This window comes from Pholis gunnellus (genome assembly GCF_910591455.1).
Source record: "Pholis gunnellus genome assembly, chromosome: 8".
In the NCBI taxonomy this organism is placed as follows: domain Eukaryota; kingdom Metazoa; phylum Chordata; class Actinopteri; order Perciformes; family Pholidae; genus Pholis; species Pholis gunnellus.
Window position 1 is genome coordinate 27,758,393 of NC_136534.1, and position 17,244 is coordinate 27,775,636.

At 42.5% G+C, this 17,244-nt stretch overlaps 1 protein-coding gene across 1 annotated transcript; it reads right to left on the reverse strand.

Annotated features, from left to right (window-relative positions):
• Positions 1–231: 231 nt before the first annotated feature.
• On the reverse strand, positions 232–10,661 carry aste1a (asteroid homolog 1a; the record flags this gene model as incomplete). Its single annotated transcript, XM_079164481.1, has 7 exons — positions 232–1,134; positions 1,343–1,475; positions 5,669–5,873; positions 7,231–7,518; positions 8,317–9,156; positions 9,404–9,468; positions 10,535–10,661. 7 exons carry the CDS (start codon positions 10,659–10,661, stop codon positions 762–764), a joined length of 2,031 nt encoding a protein of 676 aa, XP_079020607.1. The 3' UTR covers positions 232–761.
• Between the last annotated feature and the right edge of the window lie 6,583 nt (positions 10,662–17,244).

Here is a 17,244-nt window from a genome sequence, read left to right on the forward strand (position 1 = left end):
ACCGTATATGGGTCACACCGTAGACCGTATATGGGGTCACACCGTAGACCGTATATGGGTCACACCGTAGACCGTATATGGGTCACACCGTAGACCGTATATGGGTCACACCGTACTTCTAGCTTCTCGACTCAGTGGAATTAAACGTTTGAGCAGTTTCTGAAAAGCAAAAGTAAAACAGAAGAAACATCATCAGTCTCTCTTTATCTTCTGTTTTATTTATGACGAGTGTCAATGAGAACAAAATGTATATTCATGTTTTATGAATCTTTTTAAGAAGCTTACCTTGTTTTGATTCCTATTTATATGATTATATATATATATATATATATATATATATATATATATATGTAATACAACAATGTACAACTACTACAATACAAGAGTCCTGAATTCTCCTCTACAGTAGAAGTATTATTAGTACTTCATGTATCAAACCCATGTGAGCGATATATTATTAGTAATGATGAGTTAGAAGTAGAAGCTCTCAGATCAGTCTAAAAGAATAAAAAGTGTAAAAACCCTGAACTATCCCAGAATGCACTGCGCTGGTTTCTGATTGGTCAAATCCCAAATATCCGCCCTCAAAAACTCAGCCGAGAACAAGCTGGAACGAATCGGCAGCTGAAACATTTGAAGAGGAACAGGATCGTAGCTGAACCTACGAAACGTAGTGCTGAATAAATATAAACATACTGCATGTAAACAGAGCGAGAAGCTCTAGGTGAGGAGGAGGTCGGGTGGTCGGAGGGTTTTGGGGTTCAGAGGAGGTCCCTGCCCCTGCACTCCTTTTTGCGGGCCAGTTCTGGGTTCTTGCACCGGTTGTTTCTCTCGTTAGTGCTGTACCGAGTTCTCACCGACACCAGATCGCTGCGTCGCAGATCCTCCTGAGCTCTGACCGAGCAGCTGGCTTCAGCCTCCTCGTCCTCGTTCAGGAGGAACAGCTGCTGCAGGTCGGGGGTCAGGTCGTCCAGAAGTGATGCCTTCTTCTGGGTCTCTGAGGGCTCCCGAGTGTGGAACCGGTGGACGACGGCCTGCAAGGTTTGAAAGAGTTCGTTCCTCACAAACGGCGACAGTGTTCCTCCAGACCGTATCCTGTGGACCAGCTGGTGGACCACCGTCCCCTCATACAACCTGGACCAGATGAGGGATAACAAGGAGATTTCACTGTGGAGTACTTTTACTGTAAAGCTCTAAAACTTGGCTTACAGAACTACTAACTGAGTATCTTTACTCTTCAGTACTCTACTGAAAAGTTTCACTGAACAGTTTTATATATATATTTATATTTATAAAGGAGCTACAGCACAGGTGTGTGTGTGTGTGTTCTGTGGAGGCTCACCTGGAGATCTGGGGCTCAGGTAAGGGGAAGCCCAGCAGCTGGTTCAGCTGGATGGCAAGTTTCAGGCAGGCCTGCCATTGGTTGAAGGAGTGAGCCAAGACCAGGTCCAGCTGATGGTTCTGGATTTGTAGCGCTGCAACGCAACACACACACACATACACACACACACACACCATTTACAGGTTGTTACCTGCTCTGGGTCTCTATGTTTATTAATAACCATAAGGTGGTCTTTACCTGCTCTGGGTCTCTATGTTTATTAATAACCATAAGTTGGTCTTTACCTGCTCTAGGTCTCTATGTTTATTAATAATCATAAGGTGGTCTTTACCTGCTCTGGGTCTCTATGTTTATTAATAACCATAAGGTGGTCTTTACCTGTTCTAGGTCTCTATGTTTATTAATAACCATAAGGTGGTCTTTACCTGTTCTAGGTCTCTATGTTTATTAATAATCATAAGGTGGTCTTTACCTGCTCTAGGTCTCTATGTTTATTAATAATCATAAGGTGGTCTTTACCTGTTCTAGGTCTCTATGTTTATTAATAACCATAAGGTGGTCTTTACCTGTTCTAGGTCTCTATGTTTATTAATAACCATAAGGTGGTCTTTACCTGCTCTGGGTCTCTATGTTTATTAATAATCATAAGGTGGTCTTTACCTGTTCTAGGTCTCTATGTTTATTAATAATCATAAGGTGGTCTTTACCTGTTCTAGGTCTCTATGTTTATTAATAACCATAAGGTGGTCTTTACCTGTTCTGGGTCTCTATGTTTATTAATAACCATAAGGTGGTCTTTACCTGCTCTGGGTCTCTATGTTTATTAATAACCATAAGGTGGTCTTTACCTGTTCTGGGTCTCTATGTTTATTAATAACCATAAGGTGGTCTTTACCTGCTCTGGGTCTCTATGTTTATTAATAATCATAAGGTGGTCTTTACCTGTTCTGGGTCTCTATGTTTATTAATAATCATAAGGTGGTCTTTACCTGTTCTGGGTCTCTATGTTTATTAATAACCATAAGGTGGTCTTTACCTGTTCTGGGTCTCTATGTTTATTAATAACCATAAGGTGGTCTTTACCTGTTCTGGGTCTCTATGTTTATTAATAATCATAAGGTGGTCTTTACCTGTTCTGGGTCTCTATGTTTATTAATAATCATAAGGTGGTCTTTACCTGTTCTAGGTCTCTATGTTTATTAATAACCATAAGGTGGTCTTTACCTGTTCTGGGTCTCTATGTTTATTAATAATCATAAGGTGGTCTTTACCTGTTCTGGGTCTCTATGTTTATTAATAATCATAAGGTGGTCTTTACCTGTTCTGGGTCTCTATGTTTATTAATAATCATAAGGTGGTCTTTACCTGTTCTAGGTCTCTATGTTTATTAATAATCATAAGGTGGTCTTTACCTGTTCTGGGTCTCTATGTTTATTAATAACCATAAGGTGGTCTTTACCTGCTCTGGGTCTCTATGTTTATTAATAATCATAAGGTGGTCTTTACCTGTTCTAGGTCTCTATGTTTATTAATAATCATAAGGTGGTCTTTACCTGTTCTAGGTCTCTATGTTTATTAATAACCATAAGGTGGTCTTTACCTGTTCTGGGTCTCTATGTTTATTAATAACCATAAGGTGGTCTTTACCTGTTCTGGGTCTCTATGTTTATTAATAATCATAAGGTGGTCTTTACCTGTTCTAGGTCTCTATGTTTATTAATAACCATAAGGTGGTCTTTACCTGTTCTAGGTCTCTATGTTTATTAATAACCATAAGGTGGTCTTTACCTGTTCTAGGTCTCTATGTTTATTAATAACCATAAGGTGGTCTTTACCTGCTCTGGGTCTCTATGTTTATTAATAACCATAAGGTGGTCTTTACCTGCTCTGGGTCTCTATGTTTATTAATAACCATAAGGTGGTCTTTACCTGTTCTGGGTCTCTATGTTTATTAATAACCATAAGGTGGTCTTTACCTGCTCTGGGTCTCTATGTTTATTAATAACCATAAGGTGGTCTTTACCTGTTCTGGGTCTCTATGTTTATTAATAATCATAAGGTGGTCTTTACCTGTTCTGGGTCTCTATGTTTATTAATAATCATAAGGTGGTCTTTACCTGCTCTGGGTCTCTATGTTTATTAATAATCATAAGGTGGTCTTTACCTGTTCTGGGTCTCTATGTTTATTAATAATCATAAGGTGGTCTTTACCTGTTCTGGGTCTCTATGTTTATTAATAATCATAAGGTGGTCTTTACCTGTTCTAGGTCTCTATGTTTATTAATAATCATAAGGTGGTCTTTACCTGTTCTGGGTCTCTATGTTTATTAATAACCATAAGGTGGTCTTTACCTGCTCTGGGTCTCTATGTTTATTAATAATCATAAGGTGGTCTTTACCTGTTCTGGGTCTCTATGTTTATTAATAATCATAAGGTGGTCTTTACCTGTTCTGGGTCTCTATGTTTATTAATAATCATAAGGTGGTCTTTACCTGTTCTAGGTCTCTATGTTTATTAATAACCATAAGGTGGTCTTTACCTGTTCTAGGTCTCTATGTTTATTAATAACCATAAGGTGGTCTTTACCTGTTCTAGGTCTCTATGTTTATTAATAACCATAAGGTGGTCTTTACCTGCTCTGGGTCTCTATGTTTATTAATAATCATAAGGTGGTCTTTACCTGTTCTGGGTCTCTATGTTTATTAATAATCATAAGGTGGTCTTTACCTGTTCTAGGTCTCTATGTTTATTAATAATCATAAGGTGGTCTTTACCTGTTCTGGGTCTCTATGTTTATTAATAATCATAAGGTGGTCTTTACCTGTTCTGGGTCTCTATGTTTATTAATAATCATAAGGTGGTCTTTACCTGTTCTAGGTCTCTATGTTTATTAATAACCATAAGGTGGTCTTTACCTGTTCTAGGTCTCTATGTTTATTAATAACCATAAGGTGGTCTTTACCTGTTCTAGGTCTCTATGTTTATTAATAACCATAAGGTGGTCTTTACCTGCTCTGGGTCTCTATGTTTATTAATAATCATAAGGTGGTCTTTACCTGTTCTAGGTCTCTATGTTTATTAATAATCATAAGGTGGTCTTTACCTGTTCTGGGTCTCTATGTTTATTAATAATCATAAGGTGGTCTTTACCTGTTCTGGGTCTCTATGTTTATTAATAATCATAAGGTGGTCTTTACCTGTTCTAGGTCTCTATGTTTATTAATAACCATAAGGTGGTCTTTACCTGTTCTAGGTCTCTATGTTTATTAATAATCATAAGGTGGTCTTTACCTGCTCTGGGTCTCTATGTTTATTAATAATCATAAGGTGGTCTTTACCTGTTCTAGGTCTCTATGTTTATTAATAATCATAAGGTGGTCTTTACCTGTTCTAGGTCTCTATGTTTATTAATAATCATAAGGTGGTCTTTACCTGTTCTGGGTCTCTATGTTTATTAATAATCATAAGGTGGTCTTTACCTGTTCTGGGTCTCTATGTTTATTAATAATCATAAGGTGGTCTTTACCTGTTCTGGGTCTCTATGTTTATTAATAATCATAAGGTGGTCTTTACCTGTTCTAGGTCTCTATGTTTATTAATAACCATAAGGTGGTCTTTACCTGTTCTAGGTCTCTATGTTTATTAATAACCATAAGGTGGTCTTTACCTGTTCTAGGTCTCTATGTTTATTAATAACCATAAGGTGGTCTTTACCTGCTCTGGGTCTCTATGTTTATTAATAATCATAAGGTGGTCTTTACCTGTTCTGGGTCTCTATGTTTATTAATAATCATAAGGTGGTCTTTACCTGTTCTAGGTCTCTATGTTTATTAATAATCATAAGGTGGTCTTTACCTGTTCTGGGTCTCTATGTTTATTAATAACCATAAGGTGGTCTTTACCTGCTCTGGGTCTCTATGTTTATTAATAATCATAAGGTGGTCTTTACCTGTTCTAGGTCTCTATGTTTATTAATAATCATAAGGTGGTCTTTACCTGTTCTGGGTCTCTATGTTTATTAATAATCATAAGGTGGTCTTTACCTGTTCTGGGTCTCTATGTTTATTAATAATCATAAGGTGGTCTTTACCTGTTCTGGGTCTCTATGTTTATTAATAACCATAAGGTGGTCTTTACCTGTTCTAGGTCTCTATGTTTATTAATAATCATAAGGTGGTCTTTACCTGCTCTGGGTCTCTATGTTTATTAATAATCATAAGGTGGTCTTTACCTGTTCTAGGTCTCTATGTTTATTAATAATCATAAGGTGGTCTTTACCTGTTCTAGGTCTCTATGTTTATTAATAATCATAAGGTGGTCTTTACGTGCTCTGGATCTCTCGGGGTCTCCAGTACTCAGAAACAGCAGCAGAGCCTCCTCCAGCTCTTCTGCTGGAGGAGGCTCAGCTCTCTGCAGCCAGTAGCAGGTGGCGGCCACCGGGAGTTTCAGCTGAGGCGGCACGTGGCTCAGAGAGTCCTCAGAGACCTGAAGAGCCTCCAGCAACACCTGCAGACGTTGAGAGGGCTCCACCTGGAGGAGGGGGGGGTAACTTCATCATAAATGAATCCAACAGCAGAGCCACTAATGAAGTCATCACTATATTAAGTACATGGTCACATCATGGGATTTCACCATGTGCTCTGAACAAAGAGAGTTGGGCCTACATGTCTACACGATAGGCAGCAGCCTGATTTGAGTTATGATTCACACCAACCCCCATGAGACGTTCAGTCTCACCTCCGTGTGACCTTTCATTTAAACTCAACACTGAGGTCTCATTGGACGACGGCCACAGGCTCCACAGGGGAAGCTATAAACTATAAAACTCTGCATCACCTCCAGCTCTGAGCCGTCCCACGTCTAACTTCACTGGACGAACAATAGACGGTCTTGTTTTTTTGGATCCTGAAGAAGAGAACCGATAACTTCTATGTCCCGTTCTCTCCCCGATAACGTCGACATTTAGCCGGTCATAAGGAAGAGGAAGTCCCTCTCTGCACACAGAGAGTTTATCGCCGCGCAGCTTGAAGCTCCGCAACAGAGTTTAACCCAGAAACTTGAAGAACCACATCGACCGCTACGAGGTCGTCTCGCAGTAAGAGGCTTGTGTGTCTGGGCAGAGTTGGGTCACAGTGTGTTTATTACCTTGTTTTGTTCTAAGTTTACTGTATTGTTATCACGTGTTTTTGTGTATGTTTACGGACTGCCGAGTTCCGTTCGTGTTGTGAAGAAACTACTGTTGTGATCGTGTTGTGTTAGATCATCACTGGGAGTGAAGTTGGTAATTGTGACTTCATCAGTAAACAACCAGAATAACGACCGAATCTAAGTTCACCAGTCGGGTTTCTGTGTGATAGAGAAACAGTTAATGATGAAGTGAATGCAGCAGTGAAGATCTGTTTTGTTTTGAGTGGCCCCCCGTTTGTTGATGTTAGATAGCGTGCTCATGGATGTATAGTTGTTAGTTTTAGATATTAGTTGACTTGATCATTATTATTAGAACTTAATAAACTGTTATTAAAGAGCAGCTGTCTGTGATTACTGTGTGTATGTGTATTGTGATAACAGCTGATATCAAACCTTCACTGTTCACTCTGAATGTGTGAATACTAACTATGAGACTTGGGTCCCTGTTCTCAGGGTGGTGCCCCTTTATTATTAATAACCTTTGATGAGATTGTGTTCCATTTATTGTGTATGACTTTGAACTATACGTCGGTAGATTATGATTTATGTTTGAATTCATGTGTTTTAGTCTCGTTTGTTTTTCACCATTTGCTTCAACAAAAAGTCGAATCAGCAGAAATTCTGTCAGCTTCACCCGGTTCACTTCAGTGTGTAGTTGTGTAGTTGGTTGGTCGTGTGTAGTTGTAGTTGTGTACCTCACCTGATCTAGTGAGGACAGAACCAGGTCCCTGGAGGTCTCAGTGAAGGTGGCACTGACAGTGATGAAGACCAGCTCTAGTCCGTTTCGGTCTCTCTCCTCCACCTGCCCCCCGTCTCCCAGCAGCAGCCCGTACATCACCTGTCGGAGCGTTCTGGTGGTCTGGTGAGCGCTGGGCTGGTCTTTGTGAGCCACGAAGATATCGAGAGACATCCTGTTCAGCAGCAGGACGTCCAGGAGGTTTGGAAACAGCCGGGCCTGAAACAGAGGCAGCCGAGTCCAGACCGGGACCTCCAGGAGGACAGGATCGATTTATATTTATACTGAACAGTTTTATCATAACTACATTTTATATGAAATACTTCATTCATTGTCCTCCATACTTTAGTGTTAAATGTGAGTCGAGGATCATTACACTGTGAGATCAGGTCTACAAAGATCCATCGTCCCAAAAATCATTTCAACGTTCTGAAGTCAGTAAGTAATTTATAAAGAAATGTTCTTCATAAAAACACAATTCAAATAATAAGGAAATAAAAGATTGTATTTTTATAGTCATTATTATTTGTATTGATGTATAATGATGTGTTTAGAGCTCGTGTTAGGAAGTTAAACAGCCCATAATTCATCTCTAATATCTGTTTTATATTCATGTGAAAACATCTCCTTCAAACTACTGGATTCATTCAAGTTCATCACCAACACTACATTTTACAGACGACATGTGAACGCATCATGATGACGTTATAATGTACCTTCAGCCAGTACTCGTGTTCACTGAGCAGAGCCTGAAGGCATCATGATGTCACTGAATGAACCTCGTTGGTTAGCCGTTAGCGGTGCTGCTAACGTTACTAGCTCTCCTCCTGTTGCTTTAAACACTGATTGGTTGTTAATGTAACATGATCAGAGATCAGAGACCAGAAACATATTTGACTGAATATTGGAGGATAAAAGTTTAATGACACTGTGATGGTTAACGATAAACTGTGTTATTAAGCGGATAGACCTTGAGGATCGACCGCTAACTGTGAGGTCTTACTACCCGACGGACTGGCCTTCATAAAGGAAAAGGAAGATTATAATTACTTCTTCGGCTGCTGGGAATGGAGGCGCCGTCCCGTGGTCGAAGAACTCGGTCAGGGAGCAGGAGGGGAGCTTATACTCCTTCATCCCCAGACGCAAGTTCTTCAACAGCTCTTCTTTTCTTATGCTGCTCATATCTCCCATCAGCCCCAGTGCCGCCTCAAAGGCGCCCTGAGGCTGATAGAAGCGTCTCAGCCAGCAGAGCAGCCCCTCCAGGACGCTCTCTACCCGCTCGCAGCCCTCCGGGGCAAACTGAGCCCAGTCGACTTTCTCCTCAGGCTTCAGCTTCACGTAGTCGTTTCCGGCCAAGGCGGCGAAGACGGGCAGCAGCTGCTTCTGGAGGTCGAATAATTTGCAGAACCCGGAGAATTTGTAGCGCTTACAGGGGATGAAGCTCCGCCCACCGCTCCTCCGCTCCACTTTCTTCCACTGGAAGTGAGAGAGGGGCAGCAGCCCCTCCGGCAGGTCGAAGATCATGAAGTCGCTGTCATCGGAGAGCACCGGGACCCTCCACTCCCGGGCCAGGGCGGCAATCTGCTGGTCGGCCTCTTCGTAGCACTGAGCCAGCGGGACCTTCAGCCGGCCCAGAGTCTGGATGAACACCAGCCTCACCAGCTGAGGCTTGATGCCTCTCGGCTTCTTGCTCTCCGCCGCTTCGTGGGCTCTCTTGATCCGCTCTTCGGCTCTCTCTTGCAGCGTCTCGCGCTTCTTGTCGGTGTGGTCCGAGCCTCCGTCCAGAACCACGTACGGAGAGATCCTGCAGTCTCTGAGGGCTTTGATGAACTTCTCAATCAGGACCTCAAATGAAGCGTACTCCCCACCGTGGTTCTGGTCCAGACCTGATCAACCAAGAGGGACACAGGAACACATTAAACACCACATTTAGTATCAGTTTAGTCCTGATCCTCTATATGACCTCCATCAGTAAACGAGACCATCATAGAGAAGATGCTCTATTTCTATATAGTTATTCTTAATGCTCGTCATCGGGTCCACCGGACCGTGGGCAGACCCGGATCCTCCAGCAGAGATCGGCCCACTGTGGACAGACCCGGATCCTCCAGCAGAGATCGGCCCACTGTGGACAGACCCGGATCCTCCAGCAGAGGCCGGTCCACCCGGACAGACCCGGATCCTCCAGCAGAGACCGGCCCACTGTGGACAGACCCACAGAACCAGAACAGAACCAGGACTGAGAGGGGCAGACTGTCAGACCCTGCTGCAGTAAAATGAGGAGGTCTAAAGGGAGTCTGGTGCTCAGAGACACTACCACTTCGGTCCAGTGGCGCCAGAATCAACACAAAGTTCAGGTTCATGTTAGTAACTTTAACTGTTACTGAATAAAAACAAATGAATCACAACATGAGTCACGTGGTCAGTGGCAGCTGGCCGATAGAGGGCCATGGGGCGTGGCCCCACCTTGAGCCACAACAACATTAAATAATAATAATCAATTATACAAATTGTCAATATTTGTGTTTTTTAAATATGGAATGTACCCAGTAATAGTTGTAAAATATCTGCTTTTCCTGCTCGTCCTCTCCGCCTGGCTGCACGTCTCAGCAGCGCTGGAGCCAGCGAGACCTGAACCACAGGAGGCGGGTCTATGAAGCAGTTTAGCCAATCGCTGATTAAAGATATAAATGAGTGACATACAATTTAGCCAATCAGCTAAATTTAGCCTCAAGTAGATTGAGCTATTTGGGCCAAAGTCTCTACAGGCCGGGGCCGGCACTGCTCCTCCAAGAGCTGATCCCAGATCACTTCATGTTTACTCACCTTTACCTCCCTATAACAAGGTCCATAGGGGCATCCCAATAAATATGTATATATATATATATGTATGTGTGTTTTATATTATACTGAATATTATTATATGATATATATATATACTGAATATATATACACTACCGTTCAAAAGTTTGGGGTCACTTAGAAATGTCCTTCTCAAAGAAAAGCACCGTTTCTTTCAATGAAGATAACATTCAATTAATCAGAAATACACTCGATACATTGTTAATGTGGTTCATGACTGTTCTAGGTGGAAACGTCTGGTTTTAATGAAATATCTACATCAGAGTATCTGGAGCATCATGTGTGTGTGTTGGTTTATTCTCTCAACATGGACAGAAAAAGAGAACTTTCATGTGAAACTCGCCGTCTGTTCTTAGAAATGAAGATATTCCAGGAGAGACATTAAAATTGTCTCTTGCGGTCCTACCGGAGTCGAAGTACAGCGAGTAGAGCAGGTTTGAACCGTCGATCACCAGCCGGCTCTCACTGAACTCGACGTCCCAGTAGATCCTCGAGTGCTTCTTCAACAAAGTGATCAGACCTCGGACCCCCATCCCAGGTTAGGGTTAGGGTTAGGGTTAGGGTTAGGGTCCTGGGTCCTGGATCAGGTGCTGGATCAGGTGCTGCTGAGGATCCGGATCTTAAAGGTCTGAGGCTCCCGTTCTGTTTCCTTAAGTTTCACTTTCCTGACATCACGTTGATCAGGTTTATACATTTATAGATCTATAGATCTAGATCTATAATATGTGTTCTTATGTATATATTATTATATACAATATATAGAATACATTATTATATTGAATATATATTAATATATTATGTTGAATACATCAATATATTATCATATTAAATATATGTGAATACATTAATATATACAATACATATTGATACATTATTATATAGAATATATATGACAATATTATTATATTTAACATATATGAACACAATATGTACCTCTCAGCTGTAGTACAGTATAAAGTACAATATGTACCTCTCAGCTGTAGTACAATATAAAGTACAATAGTTACCTCTGAGATGTAGTACAGTATAAAGTACAATAGTTACCTCTGAGATGTAGTACAGTATAAAGTACAATAGTTACCTCTGAGATGTAGTACAGTATAAAGTACAATAGTTACCTCTGAGATGTAGTACAGTATAAAGTACAATAGTTACCTCTCAGCTGTAGTACAGTATAAAGTACAATAGTTACCTCTGAGATGTAGTACAGTATAAAGTACAATATGTACCTCTGAGATGTAGTACAGTAGATGTATTGATCACAGACGTCTATCGATGGATGTGTACTTTGTACTTTTCTACTACATATGTTCTCATTAGATTATTATTTATGTCTCTCAGTACAGCAAACATACCACTGTACTCCAGATACTACGTCTTCACAGGTGTAGTTTTCAAGATGCTAAAACAGACATGATACGTTTTTTACAAAGTTCACGGCACGGTTCCTTATTGTCCTGAAGACATAAAGGATGAGTCCTACGATGGTCACTAGTCCTGAAGACGAGTCCGCTCCTTCTGTCGAAGCTCAACATTGTTTTCTTCTTCAATTCCTTCCATCTTGGCAACTTGGCACAGGAGTCTGTTTATTTTAGCATTAGCTCTATTTTCCTTTTCCATAGTCGAAGGTGTGAGAGACGCATGATTTGTTCTGTTCCCTGGAGTTACTGCGGCCCATATCTGCAGCAAGGTCATATCTGCAGCAAGGTCATATCTGCAGCAAGGTCATATCTGCAGCAAGGTCATATCTGCAGCAAGGTCACCCATTGCCAACTGGAAGAGGTCAACAAGAGATCGACTGAGGAGGATCCTGCAGGAGCCAGAGGCCCAAAGCCGATCCAGCTGGAACCAGCAGGCTGGTTCAGTCAGGTTTAAATCAGAAGTGTCTAGTTGATGCAACAACATTATAAGGAAGTTTCTTACCCATAACGCTCTGTGGCAAGCAGCTGACATGCTTGTGGTTTGCATGCATCCGGTGGTGGGTCAGCGTGAACTCTTCCCGTGTTCATACGCTGGTTTTGGACACAGACCTTTGACACAAAGAGGCCCAAGTGACAGAGGCTATGACCAATATACGTATTAGCACCATAAGTTTTATTAGAGTCCGAAGTCATTTGCATTTAGATGTGTTCTTATTCATTCTGAGGGGTCTGTGGGTTCTCAGGACCCTGAGTAGGTTTCATGACCCCCATCCTCCTCTGATCCTGTAGAAGACACAGGAGTCCCCTTCGTTAGTATCAGAAGGTTAACCTCTGTTATAGTTGTGTTAATAATGTGTAATATCTCTGTTTCACTGAGGGATCCGCTGCTCATGAAAGGTCAGTATCGTGTGACGCGTAGTACTGAACATTCTCCACGTACAATAACATCACCTCACTGCGTGTTCTCATCATCTTTCTCCTGTTGTACAGACGTCAGAAGTATTCTGCCTTTGTCTCCTGTTCTGTGCTCTGATGGCGTATCATTCAGTTAACCCTTTAACCTCTAAGCCTATTAAATGTCCTACCCACACTCAAAGGGGCTTCTCTCATAACTACAGGTCCATTTGAATACTTTCAATGGGATTATAACAATTGTGATAGTTTGTTAACATGTGTGCATATTGTGGAGGAAAATAATCTTTTGAACCTCCCGGTGAGAAATAATCGAGATGAGAAACCTCTTAAAATATAAAAACATGTTTAATGAATAGACACTAATAATAATCCAGCTGAATGGAGAGAGCTCTTTCAGATGGTTCGGAGGTCTAACAACAATGAACACACAAACAACAGAGTATCTGCACGTTATCTGGTCTCCTCCCTTCGGCCTCGTTAGGTTCCAGCCTTCCCTGTGAAGAGGCTGAGGTGGTGGAATCAGCATCACACCACAGCAGACAGAGATGCTGAAATACCTGAGATCATTTATCGTTAGGTTTTAAATGAGGCTGGTTAGGGTTAAGGTTAAGGTTAAGGTTAAGGCTAAGGCTAACGCTAACGCTAACGCTCGGGGTAGTTGTGTCATGGGTTAGGGTTAAGGCTAAGGCTAACGCTAACGCTCGGGGTAGTTGTGTCATGGGTTAAGGTTAAGGCTAAGGCTAACGCTAACGCTCGGGGTAGTTGTGTCATGGGTTAAGGTTAAGGCTAAGGCTAACGCTAACGCTCGGGGTAGTTGTGTCATGGGTTAAGGTTAAGGCTAAGGCTAACGCTAACACTCGGGGTAGTTGTGTCATGGGTTAGGGTTAAGGCTAAGGCTAACGCTAACGCTCGGGGTAGTTGTGTCATGGGTTAAGGTTAAGGCTAAGGCTAACGCTAACGCTCGGGGTAGTTGTGTCATGGGTTAAGGTTAGGGTTAAGGCTAAGGCTAACGCTAACGCTCGGGGTAGTTGTGTCATGGGTTAAGGTTAAGGTTAAGGCTAAGGCTAACGCTAACGCTCGGGGTAGTTGTGTCATGGGTTAAGGTTAAGGCTAAGGCTAACGCTAACGCTCGGGGTAGTTGTGTCATGGGTTAAGGTTAAGGCTAAGGCTAACGCTAACGCTCGGGGTAGTTGTGTCATGGGTTAAGGTTAAGGTTAAGGCTAACGCTAACACTCGGGGTAGTTGTGTCATGGGTTAAGGTTAAGGTTAAGGCTAACGCTAACGCTCGGGGTAGTTGTGTCATGGGTTAAGGTTAAGGTTAAGGCTAACGCTCGGGGTAGTTGTGTCATGGGTTAAGGTTAAGGTTAAGGCTAAGGCTAACGCTAACGCTCGGGGTAGTTGTGTCATGGGTTAAGCTTAAGGCTAACGCTAATGCTCGGGGTAGTTGTGTCATGGGTTAAGGTTAAGGTTAAGGCTAACGCTAATGCTCGGGGTAGTTGTGTCATGGGTTAAGGTTAAGGTTAAGGCTAACGCTAACGCTCGGGGTAGTTGTGTCATGGGTTAAGGTTAAGGCTAACGCTAACGCTCGGGGTAGTTGTGTCATGGGTTAGGGTTAAGGCTAAGGCTAACGCTAACGCTCGGGGTAGTTGTGTCATGGTAAGGACGTCCTGGTTAGAACATCTGTTTTGAGGTGTCTGTGTGTCACATGTTGTGAGTTCCTGTAGTTGCCTGGAGGGTCGGGGGATCCTTTCTCACTCGATTAACCATTATTCCTAGTTCTGCAAAGCAGTCGTTGTTTTTTGTCGTCCACTCTGACTCTGTTAGGGGGTCCAGGGCTATACATCTCCAGACTGAGGGGTACTTTGGGTGCATCCCCCTCTTTTCTTCTTCTAATTCACTCTTTAGACCAGTGATTAGTGGAACACCAGTGTGCTGTGACGGCCTCTTCTCGTAAATTGTAACCCTTACTAAAGAGACTACAATTCCGTAACTACAAGGTCTATTTTAAAAGTGTTGATGCTTGAATAACACAAGGGATTGTGAGATTTGATGAGATGAGTAAATATTGTGTATATGTTACTGGTTAGTAGTCGCTGAAGACTGAACACAGCAAACAGGGGAAATTCCCAGGTTCGTCTGAAGAAAAAGCACTGTAATGTATTAAATGAGGCCCTGGCTAGCCTAAAAACATTCCCAACTCATAGCACAAAGGGTGCAGCTGCCTCACAAAAAGATTTGGTGTCAATAATTAAATATTTCACTATATTTCACTTTGTTTATCACTCATATTGTACAATCTATCCTAACGGAGCTGTTTGACCCATTCTGACCCATTTTGACCCATTGTGACCTCTCATATCTCTCCTGGATGTCTGTCTGTTTGTCTGGAGCCCTTGCTCAGGCTCTGCCGGGCGGATCTTGTCATGTGACCACTCGTTACAACCGGGTGCTCAAAACGAACACACTCGTGTGTTTCATGAAGTGATTGACAGAATTTTCAGCCAATAAAACTCCAAAACCGTGCAGCGGTCAGCCCCCAAGCCCCAAGCTCCCTGTATGATTCGCCGCCGGCATTCTGACCACCATGTTGGCTCAGATGAACGGAGAAACTCCATTTTAAGTTCCAGACGTACTCCGTTAGCAGACGGACACATGTCTAATAAGGAATAATTGCGGATTTCACCGTTTTGGCCCTCAAAACCGACTCAAGGTATGATACAGTTCTAATATTTGTCAGTGTGGGAGTTGTGCTCTCTGTGGCTTGTTGGCTGTAACTCCTGAACGCTTTGACGGAGAGAAATCTGGACGATACCGGTGAACTCTGTGTGAAGAGCTAATGCTGTTAGCTGTGTGCTATGCTAAGGGAGACGCTATGGCCGCGGTTTTGTAAGGGATTTAAGTTTTAGAGCATTCCTAGTGCTGGATATTATATGTTAGTGTGTTTACTTGTAAGAGTTTAGACCAAGAAGTCATTTCATCATCAGAGGTCATTTCATGCTGTAAGAGGAAGGTGTGAGGACTGTACTGGAAGCGGGGGTTCGGCCAATCAAACAAAGGAACTGGCCCCAAGAATGTAAGGAGGTGTCTGCCAGCGGGGGTTGGAATGAAGCTGGCTGACCTACTGTAGGTGAGAAGAACAGAACAATGGGTCATCGGCCAGGAGGGGCTTATTGGAATCACTGAGCTGATCGATTGGCTGAGAAATGTGAAACATGATACTTTAGAGAGACTCAGCAGGAACAAAGGATCCTCAGACCTCCTCCGCTTCATGGGACAGACACACCATTCTGTCCTGTGGTGTGGACGGGGCCTCATATTTCATGGAATATGTTTGTTTTACTGTCGATAGTGTAATTCAGTTTGCATTTGTTTTGGCTTCTGTTAAGAATATTAAATGCTTTTGATTTTAACCTGAACCATTTGATTCTGGCCCTGCTGGCTGATGGAACAAAGGGAGCAGGGGGGGGGGGGGGGGGGGGGGCTGCTTCTCCTCTGTTTGAGAAACTTCAGCCTCAACAATTTACGAAGCGTTCTCTGAGTTGTTGTCTCGCTGCCTGTGGCGTCAAATGCATGATATTGTGGCGAATCTTCTTAGTTAGTTAGAATAGTTTATAACGGTGTCTGCAGTGTGTAAAATGGTTAACGTGATGAAGTTAAGGAGACTTTTTTCGAAAGAATAAAAAAAATAATAATTAATTTTATTTCTTAGGTCCTGGACCACAGAACCCAGAAGAAGCCTCGTGAGGACCAACACATGAGATCTGGTCGTTATGTCGTCAGCATGTATCCGGCCCAACAGAACATCATGTTCATCAGAACTGAACACCACAGAGCTCCGGGACCACACGTGGTGATGTGAGCTGCTTTATGTGCAACATAAGGAAGCATCTCACTGCTGAACCTCCAGCTTCAGGGACGTGACGTCACAGACATGTGACGCAGTGAAAGTCTCCTCCGCTGTGTTCACGACATGTTGCTGATAACTGGAGCACTCGGCTCAGAGTTCACTCGGCGATTTGCTGACTTTGCAGCTCAGAAATGTAAATCTGAACTGCTCAGCGATCCGTTTGCAGGTGAAGTGGAAAGAGCTCCTGTGCACATCCACATGGAGCTGATAGACCTCCAGTGTGATGACACTCAAGGCAAAGTGTGACTCTGTGGGCGCTGCACAGTTTACAAGCTTCATCCTGAAGCGATGCCTTCACTCCTACTGTACCCGCTGCTCTGATGCTCTGCATGCTGGGAAGCACACACCTGTGTGAGCAGCTTCTCTCTGTGATGAAGATGAACATAAACACACACCTTCACTCCACACTGAGGGTTTCCACAGAACCGAACCCCAGATATGAATGAACTGCAGCCAAGAGAATCTGGCTCTGGTGCCTATGCAGACCATAATGTAGCTAGTATATATATATATATATTTATGGACTAAATGTTGAGTAATAACAGCGTTTTGTAAATGTCGTCCCTCTGCTGGTCAGTTAGTCAAACAGTAGAAAGATTCATCTCATGGTTCGACCTTGAGCTCCACAGATGGACCAGTGGAGGTCACACGTTCAAACCTTTATTCAACATTTTAATGTCCCTGACATCAGAAGATCATGAAGGTTTAGACGACACACGGTCTTCCTCTGGTTTGTGTTTTTAACTGCAGTGATTAACCCTTCATGGGCTGGTTGTGTTTCTGTTTGTTCTGATGTGGAAAATAAAGTTCAACTATTAATTTAATAACTATTAATAAACACAAACAACTTGATGTCACTTATTTCAAACATCT